General features: G+C 48.9%; 2 protein-coding genes across 2 annotated transcripts; both read left to right on the forward strand.

Moving 5' to 3' along the window:
• The first annotated feature begins 6,631 nt into the window (after window positions 1–6,631).
• Window positions 6,632–7,656, forward strand: LOC120685942 (scavenger receptor class F member 2-like). The gene has a single exon (XM_039968082.1). It carries the CDS (start codon window positions 6,680–6,682, stop codon window positions 7,367–7,369), a length of 690 nt encoding a protein of 229 aa, XP_039824016.1. The 5' UTR covers window positions 6,632–6,679; the 3' UTR covers window positions 7,370–7,656.
• Window positions 7,657–13,812: 6,156 nt separating this feature from the next.
• LOC120684712 (putative hydro-lyase KRH_21160) lies at window positions 13,813–14,436 on the forward strand. The gene has a single exon (XM_039966607.1). It carries the CDS (start codon window positions 13,813–13,815, stop codon window positions 14,434–14,436), a length of 624 nt encoding a protein of 207 aa, XP_039822541.1.
• The last annotated feature ends 833 nt before the right edge of the window (window positions 14,437–15,269 follow it).

Raw genomic sequence — 15,269 nt, forward strand, 5'->3', positions numbered from 1 at the left:
TGTTTGCTGCAGAAAGGGGACAAGGATGCAGTGATGTGAGCCTGGCCATTCCATCTTCAGATTCAGACAGGAGTTGGTACGGTGCGGTCAGCTATCAGCTGATGTCTGAAGATGCTACAAGTGTACACCGCGCTGTCCCTGGTTGGCCGTGCAGCCAAGCAGGGTGGTTCGCCTACCAGTACCAGTGCCAGATCAGGAAGGAGTTTGTCGCCGTGCACTGACGATTCGTCAAATGCTCCAGGGCGTCGTCGTCGTCTGCAGCAGCCTTGCCAGGAGCCCAGGAGCACCTGCTCCTTGTCGAGCGAGCACAGGTGGAATCGAAGGTCGCGGTCAGGGAGGGAGGGACAGGGTGCGAGTGCGACGCCGGCGTCTGGGTGACACAGCAGGAACCAGGAACGGCGAGCACGAGCAGGTCGAGCAACACGACGAAGGAGAGTAGAAGCAGATAGGAGTACTAATTTATTTAAAAAGAAAAAGCGAGATCGACAAACACCCGCTCAAAAGATGAACAACAACGATCTAGGATTCTAGCTAGAAGCGAATGAAAAGCGAGGAAAAAAAAGGCAAGAGGAAGGAAAGGTAGGCAATGATCAGTCCGCAAAGCAATGCAAGCAGCAGCTCGCATGGCGTCCGGCGTGCCGCCGGGCCCCACCACCACTACTCCTACCACCACATGCGCGGTTGCAGATGCAGCCTGCGCGCACGCCCCCGCGCCGGCGGCAGCCGGCGAACGACGCCGCCGCCGCCGCTCGTCGGCTAGCTAAAGCCATCCCCGGGGCACCACCACGCGCACCAACAACCCCTCGGGGCAAAAGCTAAAGCGATCGCATCGCAGCAACGCCCCACTAGCTAGGCACGCAGCAGCAGACGTCCGTGTCCGGCGCGAGCGACGCCACAGTGTACCAGCCTCTCGATCAGGGAGCTTAGCGTCGTAGCTCGCTCCGACAACTTCCTCGGCGGGGATCGACGAAGACGACGACGAGCGAGGATGCAGAAGGAGAAGGGACGACGTCGTAGCCACTCTTCATTTGTCCCGGCCGGCCGGAAGAAAAACAACCGTTGCTTCTACTTGTTGCTTGTGTTTTTCACGTATACGTACGCCATGTGGCTGCAAGGAAGCAAGCAAGCTACGGAGTACCTAGTACAGCACACATATACTACGGGAAGAAGCTACCAGCAACATGCCGGCCGGCCTTGCGGCCCACTCGTCCTGCCTTCTACGGGCAAGAACACTACACGTCTCCATTACCTATGTATGTGACGACTGACACCGTATACCGCCAGGGAAACTGTTGATCTTATCTATCTGTACACAATAATGCATGCGTACCATGCAATCGATCAGTGTCAAACAGTGCAGTTCAATTAAAGTAAGACCTTAATTACAAGTAACCAAGTACAGTATCAAAAAGGTTCCCAACATCATTCAGATTTGGGTCATCTTGGGCTCGAGTTTGGATGCTTATTTCCTCTTAACATAAACAACCTAGCTGTTTCTAGATTGGATCAATCTTAGTTTTCTAGTTAACAAAAAAAGGAGAACACTGTACCCATTTCATCCCATTACGTTACACTACTCTATCAACCCGTGCTCCCGCACGGGCTAATTAGAACAAATATAGATCAATAATGATAATTATCTATCTTACACCTTTTTTCATCTATTACATATTCTAACACATATTCTAAAATATATATTTATCATTATCTAGTTACAATATATTTTTATTTTGCATCACACCTCCATATTCGATATATATTTAGTTAAACTATTTGTTTATGAATTGATATTCCTATCTCTTCCATCGTACAATAATATATAGTGTATAAACAATAATATAAATAATATATTAATAATAATATAAATAGTACTTAAGAATTTTATATTGGTGCACTTTAATATTTTATTATAATTATAAGATTCAGATTTACGAGTAATTTATGTGTAATAATAATGATATAATTGGATAATTTATAAACAAATTTAGGGGGGTATTTGTATTATTTTTATAATGGCATATGTGGGTAATTTACACAAAGATTAGAGGGATACTTATAATTTTCAATAATGGCAGAGGTGGGTAATTTAGATACATGTTTAAAGAGTTACTTTAGTTTATTTTCATAATGACAGAGGTGAGTAATTTATTAGGAAAGATAACATATCCAATGGTTATTATAATTATAATGGTTGGATTGATGGCAATGTGAAAAGATCTTGGTGATGCCTAAGGGGGTTGAATAGTCGAACCTGCAAAACTTAGACAAATTCTTCGAAATAATTCGCCCTGTCGGAACTTCCGACCTTGTGAAGGAAGTTCCAACCCCACAAAAGTGTTTGAACGAAATTCAAAAACTAATATGAAATCAAAGAACCTGTTTGAATTAAAAGTTCATTAAGGTGTCTTCGAGCACACTACTACAATAATCTTAATAGAGATGGTTAGATTTCATTTTCAGAGGCAGGCGGGGGCAACCGCCTCTAAGCTATCGCCTGTGTAAATCAGGCATTTTCAGAGGCGGGACCTGTTAATAAAATAGAAAAAACAAAAAAAGCCCGCCGAGCCCATCACGAGCCCGATGAGCCCATCTGGGCCACGCCGCCGCCCGTCGCCCGCCGCTGCCATGGCGGTCCGCCTCCACGTGCCCGCCGCCGCACACCCTCCGCGCTGCCGCCACCGCGCACCACGGTCGCCGCCGTACGCCCACTGCACGCCCCCCCCCCCCCCCGCGTCCGGATCCGGTCCCGGGGAAGGCCGGATCCAGCCCTGTTCAATGGATCCGAGCGCGGTCGCTGCCGCGAAGGGAGTCGGGGCGGGAGCGGCGTCGGGGCGGGGTTGGACCGGGAGTCTGAGAGTGAGAGAGGGAGGGAGGGAGAGAGAGAGAGAGATATGTTAGGGTTTGCCTGGGATATGGATTTTAATGGGCTCGACCCATTAACTGTGGCGGTCATGTTACACATGTCCGTCTCTGAAAATACCCCGATTAACTGAGGCGGTCACGTTACACATGACTGCCTCTGTTAATCGATTAACTGAGGCAGTTTCCGTAACCGTCTCAGATAATAAGACATGACCGCCTCTCTTAATATTGGGCATTAACAGAGGCGGTTATTTTTTATGCCCGCCTTAGAGGCCTTTTTAAAGTGCCTCGCTTAATCCAGAATTGTAGTAGTGGAAACCTTCAAGTGATCTCGTGAACAAGAACAACTCAAGAGAATAAATCGGGTCAAATTAAGTTCTAGGTCAAGAAGAACAATATATGAATAATTCAAGAGACACAAGATTTGTTACCGAAGTTCACTCTCACAAAGGGAGCTACGTCTCTGTTGAGGAGCTCACAAAGAGCCGGGTTGCCCTATAACCCTTTTTCTCACCCAATTAACCACTTAGAAGGATTGAGTACTCACTAGCTCGTGTCTACTAAGGACGGGGTAATATAAACTTCCCGGGACGCTCACACACGAGAGGGCGCTCCACGGGCGATGCCGAACCGTCTAGTAGCAAGCTCCAAGAGTAACAAACGCGAATCGAGTTGTTGGAGATACTTCTAGTGCCTTGAAAAGAACTTGGCTATTCACACTTGTCAAGAACTCAGCTCACACTCAAATCTAGCTCACACCCAAGCCCTAGCTTCGATTCACTCATGGATTAGCTCTAGGAGGGAGTGGGGAGAAGGTTTGGGAGCTTGAGGATGAGTTTAGATCGGAAGTGTCAGCGACAAGAACCGAGGGAGGTGAGGGGGTATATATAGAGGCCCCCCTAAAAACTAGCCGTTACTGGGCTGTTAATGTCCTTGTCGGAACTTCTGACTCCAGGTCGGAACTTTCGACCAGTTATAAAACTGCTGGCCGAGAGGATGTTGTCGGAAACTACATTGGACTTCCGTTACGAGGGGTCGGAACTTCCAACCCACTATTTTCTGCTGGCCGAGGACCCTTTGTCGGGAGAAGTATGGCACTTCCGATGGGGGTCGGAACTTCCGACCCCTACTGAATTTTCAGGTTTAAGTGCCCGTGTGTGCCTCGTGATTTTTATCGGGTTGTTAGCTTCTATTCTAGACACTTTAGCATCTCCAGACTATCGTTTTGTGTTCCTCTTAATAGTACGGTGCTTCCTATACTCAAATTCAAATTAGAAATTTATAAAAGTCTTCAATGAAGCTCATGCACCATTTCTTTAGCGAATATAGCATCGATACTTGCTCTTTTCAATTTCAATGATTTTAAATTCTCCTCATAACTCAATAAATGCATTAACTCCTTAATTGTGCATGTCATTATCATCAAAACCCACTTAAGGGGTCAAATGCACTTACACAATGTTTCTGATTTTTGCGAGAATTTATATGATTTCTCTGTTTTTTAGTTAAAGTATTCACTTAGGATTCTAGGTGGTCTTCAAAGGAGTTTCCAATTAGTAACGGTAACATATGCACGTCATTTGCTGCCAGGAACAGTACACCCGCTGTGCTGTACAACTACTGATGGTGTGGTCGCCGAGGCCATCTCGTCGACTGCAACAGTTCAGTGGAATGCAGTTAAACTGAAGTAATAGCTTACCAGTAACACGTGTCATATTGTACATTACTACACTGGCCCCATTTAGTTCCCAAAAATTTCATGCGCTATGATAACTTCGAACGTTTGACCATTAACTAGAAGTATTAAGTAGGGATAACTGACAAAACTCATTATATAACCCCGAATAAAATCGCGAGATGAATCTAACGAACATAATTATGCAATGATTAGACAATGTCATGCTACATTAAATAATATCTAATGATGGATTAATTAGGCTTAATAAATTCGCCTCGCGCTTTCCCGTCCGTCCGTTTTATAATTAGTCTATATTTAATACTCCTAATTAGTGTTATAAAGTGTCAAAAAAATTTAGCCAAAAAATTCGGTAACTAAACGCGAACCTGCTGATATTGCTGATGCATCCTTGCAGGTGCTAACTCCTGGAAACAGAAGTCTCAAGTCAGCTTTGGTAGTAGATGCCAGTACCCATGTGTACACTGTAGATGTAACTATATATACTGGCGGCGTCTACAAATCATTTAATTTATTTGCTCACACACACACACACACAAAAGAAACAGAGTCAGTCTGTATTGTTTATTGGTAAGTAATAACCGATGTTCGCCTTTACAGTTGAACAACCGCATGCAGCAGCTGACACTATGATCGATGCATATCTAGGTGACTGCAACTGATGAATCCCTCTGAATGTTAATGGCTGAAACTTGTTATAGTATGCGCGCCGTCAGTAGTGTCCCTATCTCAACGTCGGCAGTTAACGTAAACAAAATGAGCATTAGTTTCAGGCAGTTATCATCAAACCAAACGCTACTTGAATATGGCACAATAGCCATTAGGTCCCAGCGAGGGCAGGCACTGCATCAGCACGTCGCGTTTGCAATATGAAAGGTAAATGGTACATAAAAGGAAACATATATAACACGTTTGTTCAATCTAACTTACAAAGGCTTCTACAACATTTTTAGTGGGGAAAGCTAAATCTCACTCGAGTGATTTGGAGGCTCTCCTCACTCGAATTTTTTTCTTCCCCATCTACACCTTCTTCTCCAACTCCGACGAGGTTAGGGTTCCGGGGGCGGGGGGGGGGGGGGGGGGGCTGCTCACCACCGGCCTTAGAAGGAGGGCCGGCGGTGGTGGTGTGGGGGGGGGGGGGGGGGGGGGCGACGAGGCCGGCGGCGGTGGCGCCGCCGGCCCGGGTGGCGGAGGACGGCGGTTGTGCGGGGCCGGGGCGGGGGGCGATGGCTGCAGGAGGCGGCGGCGGGAGGGGCCTGCGCGGCGGTCGGCGCGGGCGCGCTAGGGTTGCGCCGGGGGGTGGCGGCGGGGCTGGGCGGCGGGTGGTGTGTCGGCATGGAAGGGGAGAAGTTGGAGGTAGAAGATGAAAGGAGGTAGAAGATGAAGGAGAGCCCTTAGATTTTAATCCAGTGATCCAAAAAATTGAATGTGAAGAGGTGATATTTCACTCAAGTGAGGGATAGACACTCCCGTAACAAGGTTTGAAAACATTTTTCTTTTTTTTTGAGAGCATTGAAAACCTTTTTCTTGAAAGGGCAAGGGAGTTTATCCCACCTGCTCATTTTTCTCCTTGCACATTCTTTTCCTTCATCCTCCCATTTTCTCCATTGATGCACCAGTTACATACCCTACCCTTAGACCCCCTCCCACTTTCTCCTCGGGTTTAGAAAAACTTAAAGGTCAAGCTGAACATGAGAATTAAGTTTAAGTTTTACAAAGGGTTTATAAAAAGTCTCGAACATCCAACACTCCAAACGTCCTTAGGTACTCCTAGATTCGAAGTTGGAGTAGAAAACAAGAAAAAGTGAAATACCCTCGAAGAAAAACTACAAATCAACCTATAGTATTACAAGTTTACAACAATCTCTACCAAGCTGAAAAATTAATCATTTCCAAAGAAAAAATTGCAACTTGCATTGTCCTCCAAAAACAAAATAAAATATCATAGGAGAACAAAGGGAAACTCAAGGTAGACCACCAGATATCGACAAAGTAGAGGGACCCAAACGCAAACCCGTCCACCGTATTTATCCACCCTCCTCTGTCCCCGCCTTCTCCACACCTCCACCAAGCTCGCCAGCGCACCCGCCCGGCCATCCCACGCGCGCCGCTCCCCCACCCATGCCGACCGGCCAGGCGCGAGCGCCGCAGCCACCGCTACCGCCAACGCCACCGACGGATCATCCCTCCTCCCCGGCGCCGGCGCACCGCCGCCACCGCACCTTCTCCTCCTCGTCGTCCTCGTCCTCCTCGTCGCTCTCCACGGTCTCCTCCGCGGCCTCCTCGCCGTCGCCGTCCCCGCGCGGCCGCGGCGCCACCTCCGTGCCCTTCTCCTGGGAGCACCACCCGGGCATCCCCAAGACGCGCCTCCACGCCGTCGCCGGCGCCACGGCGGACGCCCCCTCCCCCGCGCCGCCGCTCCCGCTGCCGCCGCCCCTCCGCGCCCGCCACAAGAACCACCAGCAGACCCGCCGCCGGCGCGCCGGCAGCAGCCAGCCTGCGGCCGGCGCGGACCCCTTCGCCGCGGCGCTCGCCGAGTGCACCAGGGAGCGCGCCGGGGCCGACAGCGATCGCCGCCTCATGGACAGCCTCTTCCCGTCCCCGGCGGCGGCGCCGGCGTCGGCATCGTGCGCGCCCGGCAGCCGGCGGTGGTCCATCGCGTCCGCCGGCGGGGTGGTCGGGCTCGTCGACCTGTACGGGTGCAAGAGCGCCATGGGCGTCGCGGAGGGCGCGTTCGTGGTGCGCCGGCCGGTGGCGGTGGTCCGGCCCGGGCCTGGCCGGGCGGGCCTGGGCCGGGCCGGGCGGCGATGAGGGCCGTGGTGGTGGGTCGCATCGTGATGGATGGGCTCTCAGTTAGGTACATAAATAATCGATCCATGTGCAAAAAAATGTTGAGATCGAAAATGAGGTTGAACCCTTTTTTTTTCTTCTTTTTTTCTTTATGTTTTATGAGTGAAGCTTCTTAGTGGATGTGATTGTTACGAATATATGAATGTTTGGCATAAACATCCACTAAACGATGTCGTGATGTAGAATTTTTATATATATCGTTGATGGTATATATTTTAACCAAAAGTATATAATGGGGTATACTGCCATCTACTCATCCATTACTACACTAATTAAATTGGAAACCAGTATAGTTTTCTCATTAGCAGACTATTAGGAAATGGCAAGTAAATTTGCAAGCACATATAGTTCTCTAATAGTAGTAGACGATTAGGTTTGGACATTTAATTTTACGTGTTGGGTCTAGTGTGATAGGGTGGTAACAGATCATGGCTTCAGTGATTTTTGTTTACAATCCGACTTGATTTTTATATATTTTTTATTTCAAAACTATATAAGATAGCCCGGTCATAAAAGCATTTGGCCCTAGATTATCTAGGTGAAATTTCAAGACTCTTTACCATCCCTAAGTGTGTACGAAACCCACTAACTTTCACTAACTTTTTTCAATTCCGGCCAGTTTGCACCATCCATTTGACGCTTTTTCAAAAGTGTGTACGATTTGAATTTAAAATTGGATGGTCGATGGATCGGACGAGGGGTTTGTTAAATTTGTGGGGACGTACGTAGGTGGTGCTTGTCGAGTAGCTCTGTAGCTGTGGGGGCGTTTAGTTTCCAAAGTTGGAAATTTTTGGATGTCACGTCAATGTTTGACTAAATGTCGGTAGAGTTTTTCGAACACTAATTAAAAAATTAATTTCAGAACTCACTTGGAAACCGCGAGACGAATCTTTTGAGGCCTTTGACCGCATTATTAGCACATGGGGTTACTGTAGCACTTATAGCTAATCATGCACTAATTAGGCTCAAAAGATTCGTCTCGTCGTGTACATGTAATTAGTTTTGTTATTTAATTACATTTAGTGCTTCATATATGTGTTCAAAGAGGAGTTGAAAATTTTTTGTTGAAAATTTTTGGTAACTAAACGGGCTTAGTATTTTGTGAGGAGAGTGGGCAGACAAGCCTATAATTTTAGCAGTAAACCCCATGTGAGGTCGGCACGCGAGAGGTGGATGCGTGCGTCTCTGACGCCCCTGCTTGCGCTGGTACGTACGAACTCGATCGATCCGGTCGAGCTCACATGGCTGAAGTGTCAACGATTCAGGTGTCAGTAACATTCATCGATGACTGGTGTCCTATGCACTGGCATTGGTGTGGTCGGATCGGGACTTTGGGGAGTTTATTGATGATCTGCAGAGCCGCTGCCACCTGACCATTGGCAGAGAAAGGACAGTGAAGCTCTGTGATCACCGTTGTTCATTACTGTCCTCATTTGTACTGTCATCATGCAGTCCCTTGAAAATCCTGGGCACTGTGGCAGTGTCACTGGTGTGCTTTCAAGGAGTCAGGGCAGCTTCAACCCTTCTACTGACGAGGCCCCCTGTTTGATGCATGTCTGTGGCCTGTGGGTAGTTCAGTTAACCTGGTGTGGTGATTCAGCTAGCTAATCCGGTGTGGTGATCTGAGAGGCTGCAACAGGAGCATGGGCCCTGCAGGAATCAAGGTGCCAACAGTGCAGGTTGGTGAAGAGTGGAGACACTATGCGCTGCCACTATTCAGATCTGGGATTGTCGCGGACTAGCAGCAGATCGGCTGATGAGAGGATCGATCGAGATTACATCATGCATGATTGAGATTCAGACTTCAGAGGCGTCAGCCTGGCTGGCCATTCGACGGGTCGTACACGGGCGCAGTGCAGTGAGGCGACGTCCTGATTTGCCTCATAGATGTGAGTGCAGGTGGATGTGGATGGATCCCCTGCACTGTCCCTGTCGATCGACTGTTCAGCAGCTCATCAGTCTTACAGATAGTTTTTTCAGATGGTGACACGCTGATGCAGAGCACCTCTGAATTTGGGGGGCTCCTCGATCGTCAGGATCACATGAGGGTATCAGAAGCAGAGCATGCGGGTCTGATGAGAGAGCTTGCATTGGTGTTCGTAGCTAGTAATTCTGTGGCAGAATCCTCAATCTACTCTGTAGAGTGCATAAAAAAGAATCAGAGTTTGAGATGAACCACAGCAGTACAGCACGCCTTTGTTTTTCTTTTCTTTTTGTGTGTGAAGGGACGAATTAAATATACAGTATGAATTGCAGAAAGGAAGAAGGGATCTTTATACAGAGAAAACAAATCATGTTATTGCAGCATGGTTATGGATGCATCATTGAGGACATGATTAAACAAAGAGCAGCATCTACCCTGTCCCCTCTCTCTTCTCTCTGATGAGATTGTCTGAACCCGGCCATGGCATTCCCTACCATCATTGCAGGGGCAAGCGTGCAACACATGCGTCCAGCCTCTAGCAGTCAATCTGCCGAGATGAGCAGGACTGCAGGATCAGATTCAGCAGGGATCCGGAGCAAGAACTCGCTTACCGTGCACTCCACCCTTCACCACCTACAGTGATGGGTTGCAATGGCTGTACACGCCGGTGCTCGACTGCTCGCTGCGCATCATAAAAATCCGTTGGGATTTCAATGTGGCCGCCCACTCGATCGGCCAGTACCTGCTTCTTGGCACAGCGACGGTGGATGTGCTCGCATCGCATCACTGTGTTGCCTGGATTAGCAACCACGCAAGCGAACACAGACACAGAAACAGTGCTGTTCAGCTGGGAGATGAGGGCTGTGTTTAAATCCATAAAATGGTGGTAAAAAAAGTCACATCGGACACTGTATCACTTTTCATTTGTTTGTGATAATTGTTGTCCTACCATGATCTAACTAGGCTCAAAAGATTCGTCTCGTCGTGTACATCAAAACTATACAATTAGTTTTTTTATTTACCTACATTTAATACTCTATGCATAAGATAAAAGATTTGATGTGATAGGTGAATAGTGAAATTTGGAGAGAGAAATTTTGGAACTAAACACAGCCGAGGAAAGAAGGAAGCTGCTACTCACTGAAATGTGCAGGTACAAGTAATACAAGGACAACGATGATCCCCTGCAGTGTCCTTGGTCTTGTTTAGATGCACTCAAAATTCTAAAACTTTACAAGATTCTCTGTCACATCAAATCTTTGAATGCATACATGAAATATTAAATGTAGTTAAACAAAATAACTAATTATACAGTTTGATTATAATTTGCGAGACGAATCTTTCGAACCTAGTTTACTCATGGCGGGACAATAATTACTAAATACAACGAAAGTGCTACAGTATTTTACCCCTAAAACTTTTTTTTATCTGAACAAAGCCTTAGTATTGTGCCACATCGGGCGGCTGTTCTGTTCGTCACTCTGGCATGGATGCACAGTCAAAGCACATTGGTCCCGCCACTACTACTTCACATTCTGAACCTCGTCAGGCTTTACGATGGATCTGCCACATCGCATCCAGTGAAGGCAGATAGAAAAGCGGTAAACAGTAGTGTGTTTAGCGCTGGCAGGGACAGGGTGAGAGTTTGGATGATAGGAAAGCAAGCATGGTTGGCTGCCACAGTGCCACTGGATCACCTGATTAGCCTAAGCAGGGTGGTACTGCTGGTCCGGGTAGCAAATCATGTCCTGTGCCCAATCACCTGTTGCCATCGGTTGGCAACAAATCTAGGTAAGGACTGCCCATGCATGCACATCAGTACGTTGTACCCCCTCTTTCAATTATTTTCAGCACTGCAAGATTAAGTACTTCGTACAAAGAGTTTCAGATAAGATTATCCCTGGGCACCTTTCTGTAAAGGAACCAATATCAAGCATGGATACTCCTATGTGTTAAGCAGGACAGAGATCATGCTACACAGAAGAAGGGCAGTCTTAATTAGTAGGAAATCAAAGGAGTTGTAGAGGAGCATGATATGATTAGGTTCCAAGTGTGGTAGGCATGCATGCATCTACTCCTTTTCGTGATGTGATGAACGGAGCCATTCTCTAGCATATCTTCAGACTTTGAGCTAGCGAGCGCGCGTGCATATACAAGGACTGTTATCATTGCTAGCGCAGGCCGGCTTCTTTGAGTATCTGCCGACGCGTTACCGAATTTAGCAAGGGAAGAAAGCATGCTGCATCCATGCTTGCTTACAGTGCACTCCACTTAACTCACTCCCTCTGCAGTGTGCACGTTTATTAGATAAAGGAATATTGAACAATATCGCAGCCTCTATATCAAAGTGATATATCCGGCCTTTATTACAAACTTTGAGAGATAAACATGAAACAAATTACAAGTCACAAAGCCTATTACTAAACTGCCACCCGTTCCGCGCAAAAATGTCAATCACCGTCACTTTCAAGGGGCGGCATGCATCTGCGATCAAGTCTCCGTCCTCCTCCTTTTGCAAAATCGCCCAGGTTCTTGTAAGATAAGTGGCCCTGAAAAGGATCTAGATAACAATTTATTTTTGAGTATTATGAAAAACTACATCATTTCTGGATAACCAGATTGACCAGAGAAGCGCACATAAGCCTATGAACATAACTTTTTTCTTTTCCCACATGAAACCCTGCAACCAAGACCCAAATAAGTGCCCAATATTGTTAGATTTTGTAAGACCGAAGGTGATGAAAATTATCCTTCAAAGTAACCTAGCCATATGACACCCGAAGAAGAGATGCACAATTATTTCGTCATTTATGTAAAAACAACATTGTTTGCTCCCTTTCAATGGCGCTTGGCTAAATTATCCTTTGTTAGAATAACCCCATGGTGGAGTAGCCAAATAAATAATTTTACTTTCAAAGGAATTTTCAATTTCCAAACAGGCTTGTTTATGGGTCGAATTCGAACATCTAATAGAGCTGAGTACATAGAACGAACTGAAAATTGGCCACTCTTGTGAAGTTGCCAGATTCCAATATCCTTATTATCTCCCAGCTGAATGTTAGCAACGCGATGTCCCAAATCCATCCAGTCCCTTAGGTTATTTCTCGTAAGATGTCTCATAAACGAGACATTCAAAGAGTCTCCATTAAGTACAGTATGAACTGCAGCATATTTGCGATGAACTAGATTGAACAAATTAGGATATTGATCTTTAAGGGCCGAGTTCCCCAACCACTTGCCTTCCCAAAATCTAGTTTGTTTCCCATTCTGTACCTTAAACATCATCCATTTAAGAAAATCTTGTTTTACTGACATAAGCCCTGACCAAAACTGTGAATCACCAATTTTTTCTCAACCTGGGCGAGGGTTTTGGATTTAAGATGTTTATTCTTGAGTATCTGTTGCCAAATGCCATCTTCTTTAATAAGTTTGAACAACCATTTACTTAAAAGGCATTTGTTTTGGAGTTCTAAATCCATAATTCCCAGACCACCTTGTTCTTTTGATCTACATAATATATCCCATTTGGATAATATATATTTTCTTTTGTGACCATCCCCTTGCCAGAAGAATCTAGATCTATAAAAATTTAGTTTTTTGAGAACTTTAGGGATTTTAAAGAAGGAAAGCATATAAACAGATAGGTTGCTTAAAACTGAGTTTATGAGAGTAAGCCTGCCACCATAGGAGAGCAACTTGCCTTTCCAAGTACTCAGTTTACGTTCAAACCTGTCTTCTATGGTCTTCCAGTCTTTATTACTTAATCTCTTGTAATGGTATTTCCAAATAAGTGAGAGGAGTTTCCGCCACCTGACATCCAAAAATGTCCATGTAGTCAGATTCGACCTCCTTCGCTTCACCAAAGCAGAAGAGTTAACTTTTATGGTAATTTATTTTGAGGCCAGATAACTGCTCAAAGATAGTCAATATGAGTTTCATGTTTCTGGCTTCATCGAATAGCTACTGTTTTTGTTTGATTTTTTCTTGAGCTCTGTAAAGGATGATCAGTTTTTTTTTGTGAAACTGATAGATAATCAGCTTTGGTAATTCAAGGCCGGACGCCCTAAAGTAGATACATCACCAGCTAGCGTAGCGTAGTTGTGTGTCTTAAGCTGGCTGCACTGGGTACGGGATGCCGCCCGCTAAATCGTCCTGCAGTTGATTTTACTGTTTTGATTCGCTGCAGCGGGGACGGCAAATGCAAGCGCTAAAAAAGCGTATGGTCGTGCGTCCGCCAAATCAAGGGGTCTCCCAAGAGCTCAGTAAATGCGAACATGGTGCGGGGCCCGCCTAGGTCGGTGCTGCCTCGCGCTCTCTTCCGCTGCCGTCCGCCGTCTGCCGCCCACGCCCCCTCGGCCTGCGCGCCACCGGCCACCCGCTCCGCCAGCCACCCGCGCCGGCGCTCGAGAGGAGGCGCCGCGCTCGCCCATGGCCGCTGCCCGGGGAGAAGGCGCTCGCCCACCGCCGTGGAGAGGGAGGGATGGGGGCAGAGTGCCGACAGCACATGGATCTGGCGTGGGTGGCCACCGGAGCCCCCGCCCACGCAGGCCGCCGCCGCGCGCAGCCGTCGCCCGCACCGGCCGCCGTCGCGTGCAGCCCTCGCCCGGGCCGGCCGCCGCCGCGCAGCCCTCGCCGGAGCGCGTGCACTCGGCGCGCGTCGCCGACGGCGCGCCCCGCGCGCAACCACAGCTCGGCGTGCCGCTGCTATCGCCCTTCCGCGCCGGTGCTGGGCGCTGCCACCGTGCCCGCCCCGCGTCCTCGCCGTCGCCGCGAGGCCTTGCGGGGGAGCGGAGTGCCAGGCCGCCGCAGCTGCCCCGCTATCATGTGCAGGCCGTTGCGCGTGCCCGCCGCGCCGGCCGCCGCACTTGGCCCGCCACGCGCAAGGGCCGGGGTGGGGAAGGAGGAGGCCGCGGCCGGCAGGCAAGGGTCGGGGGTGGGGAGGAGGCCGCCGCCGAACCCTGCTCAGCCGGCGTGCGACTTCGGGCGGAGCAGGGCGCGGCGAGGGGCCAGGGCGCGGCGAGGGCCCAAGCAGTGGCGCGCGGCGGGCCACAACGGTGGGGCGGGGCAGTGGCGAGCGCCGCGCCGGTGTGCGGGGCGGGAGTAGAGAGCAGGAGAGGGCCGCGCCGCCCTTGGCTGCCGGGGGAGACGGAGAGCGAGGGAGGGAGGGAGGGAGAGAGGGAGACGCGGCCGGCCGGAGCTGCGGCGGAGGCGGTGAGGAGATAGCGGGTGGAGGGAGGGAGGCCGGAAGAGAGAGAGAGAATGTGAGGGTGGGTCTGGGAGCAATGTTTAAAATCTCCGGCTAAGCCTCTTAGCAGCCAGCTTTGCAGCAGCTAAGGAAAGCTAAAGCCGGCTATAGCTGCAGCTAAGTCATTTAGCTGTTTTGGAAAAATTTAGAAATAAACACCTTTGTCTCCACTGTCTACTCTCTACTCTCTACTGAATCCAGTCTCCACTGTCTACTCTCTACTGAATTTCTACTCATCAGAATCCAGTCGTCAGGAGACTTAGCACAACAAAATCCAGTCTCCACTGTCTACTTTCTACTGAATTTCTACTCATCAGAATCAGAGCTAAGGCTCTACTTGCCTGGCTCTGGATGGGACATGGCGCCTACACACAGACAGGGATGGCAACGGGTCCAAACCCGCTGGGTTTACCCATCCCAAACCCGAACCCGTTAACAAAAAATCTGCCCGTTAAGAAACCCGCGACCCGTCACGGGCATGATTTTTTGTCCAAACCCGTGCCCGCTCGGGTATCGGGCGACCCGCAGGTCACCCGTGCCCGAGAGCACCACCGAGGCTGCGGCGTTGCACGCGCGGCCGGGCGGGCGAACGCGCGGCCGTGCGGGCGGGCGAGCTCGCGCAGGGGCGCGTGCGCAGCGGCGGGGCATGCGTAGCCTGGCGGGCGAGCGCGCGGCGCGTGCGCGACGACGGG

Source organism: Panicum virgatum, chromosome 8N (genome assembly GCF_016808335.1).
Source record: "Panicum virgatum strain AP13 chromosome 8N, P.virgatum_v5, whole genome shotgun sequence".
NCBI lineage: Eukaryota > Viridiplantae > Streptophyta > Magnoliopsida > Poales > Poaceae > Panicum > Panicum virgatum.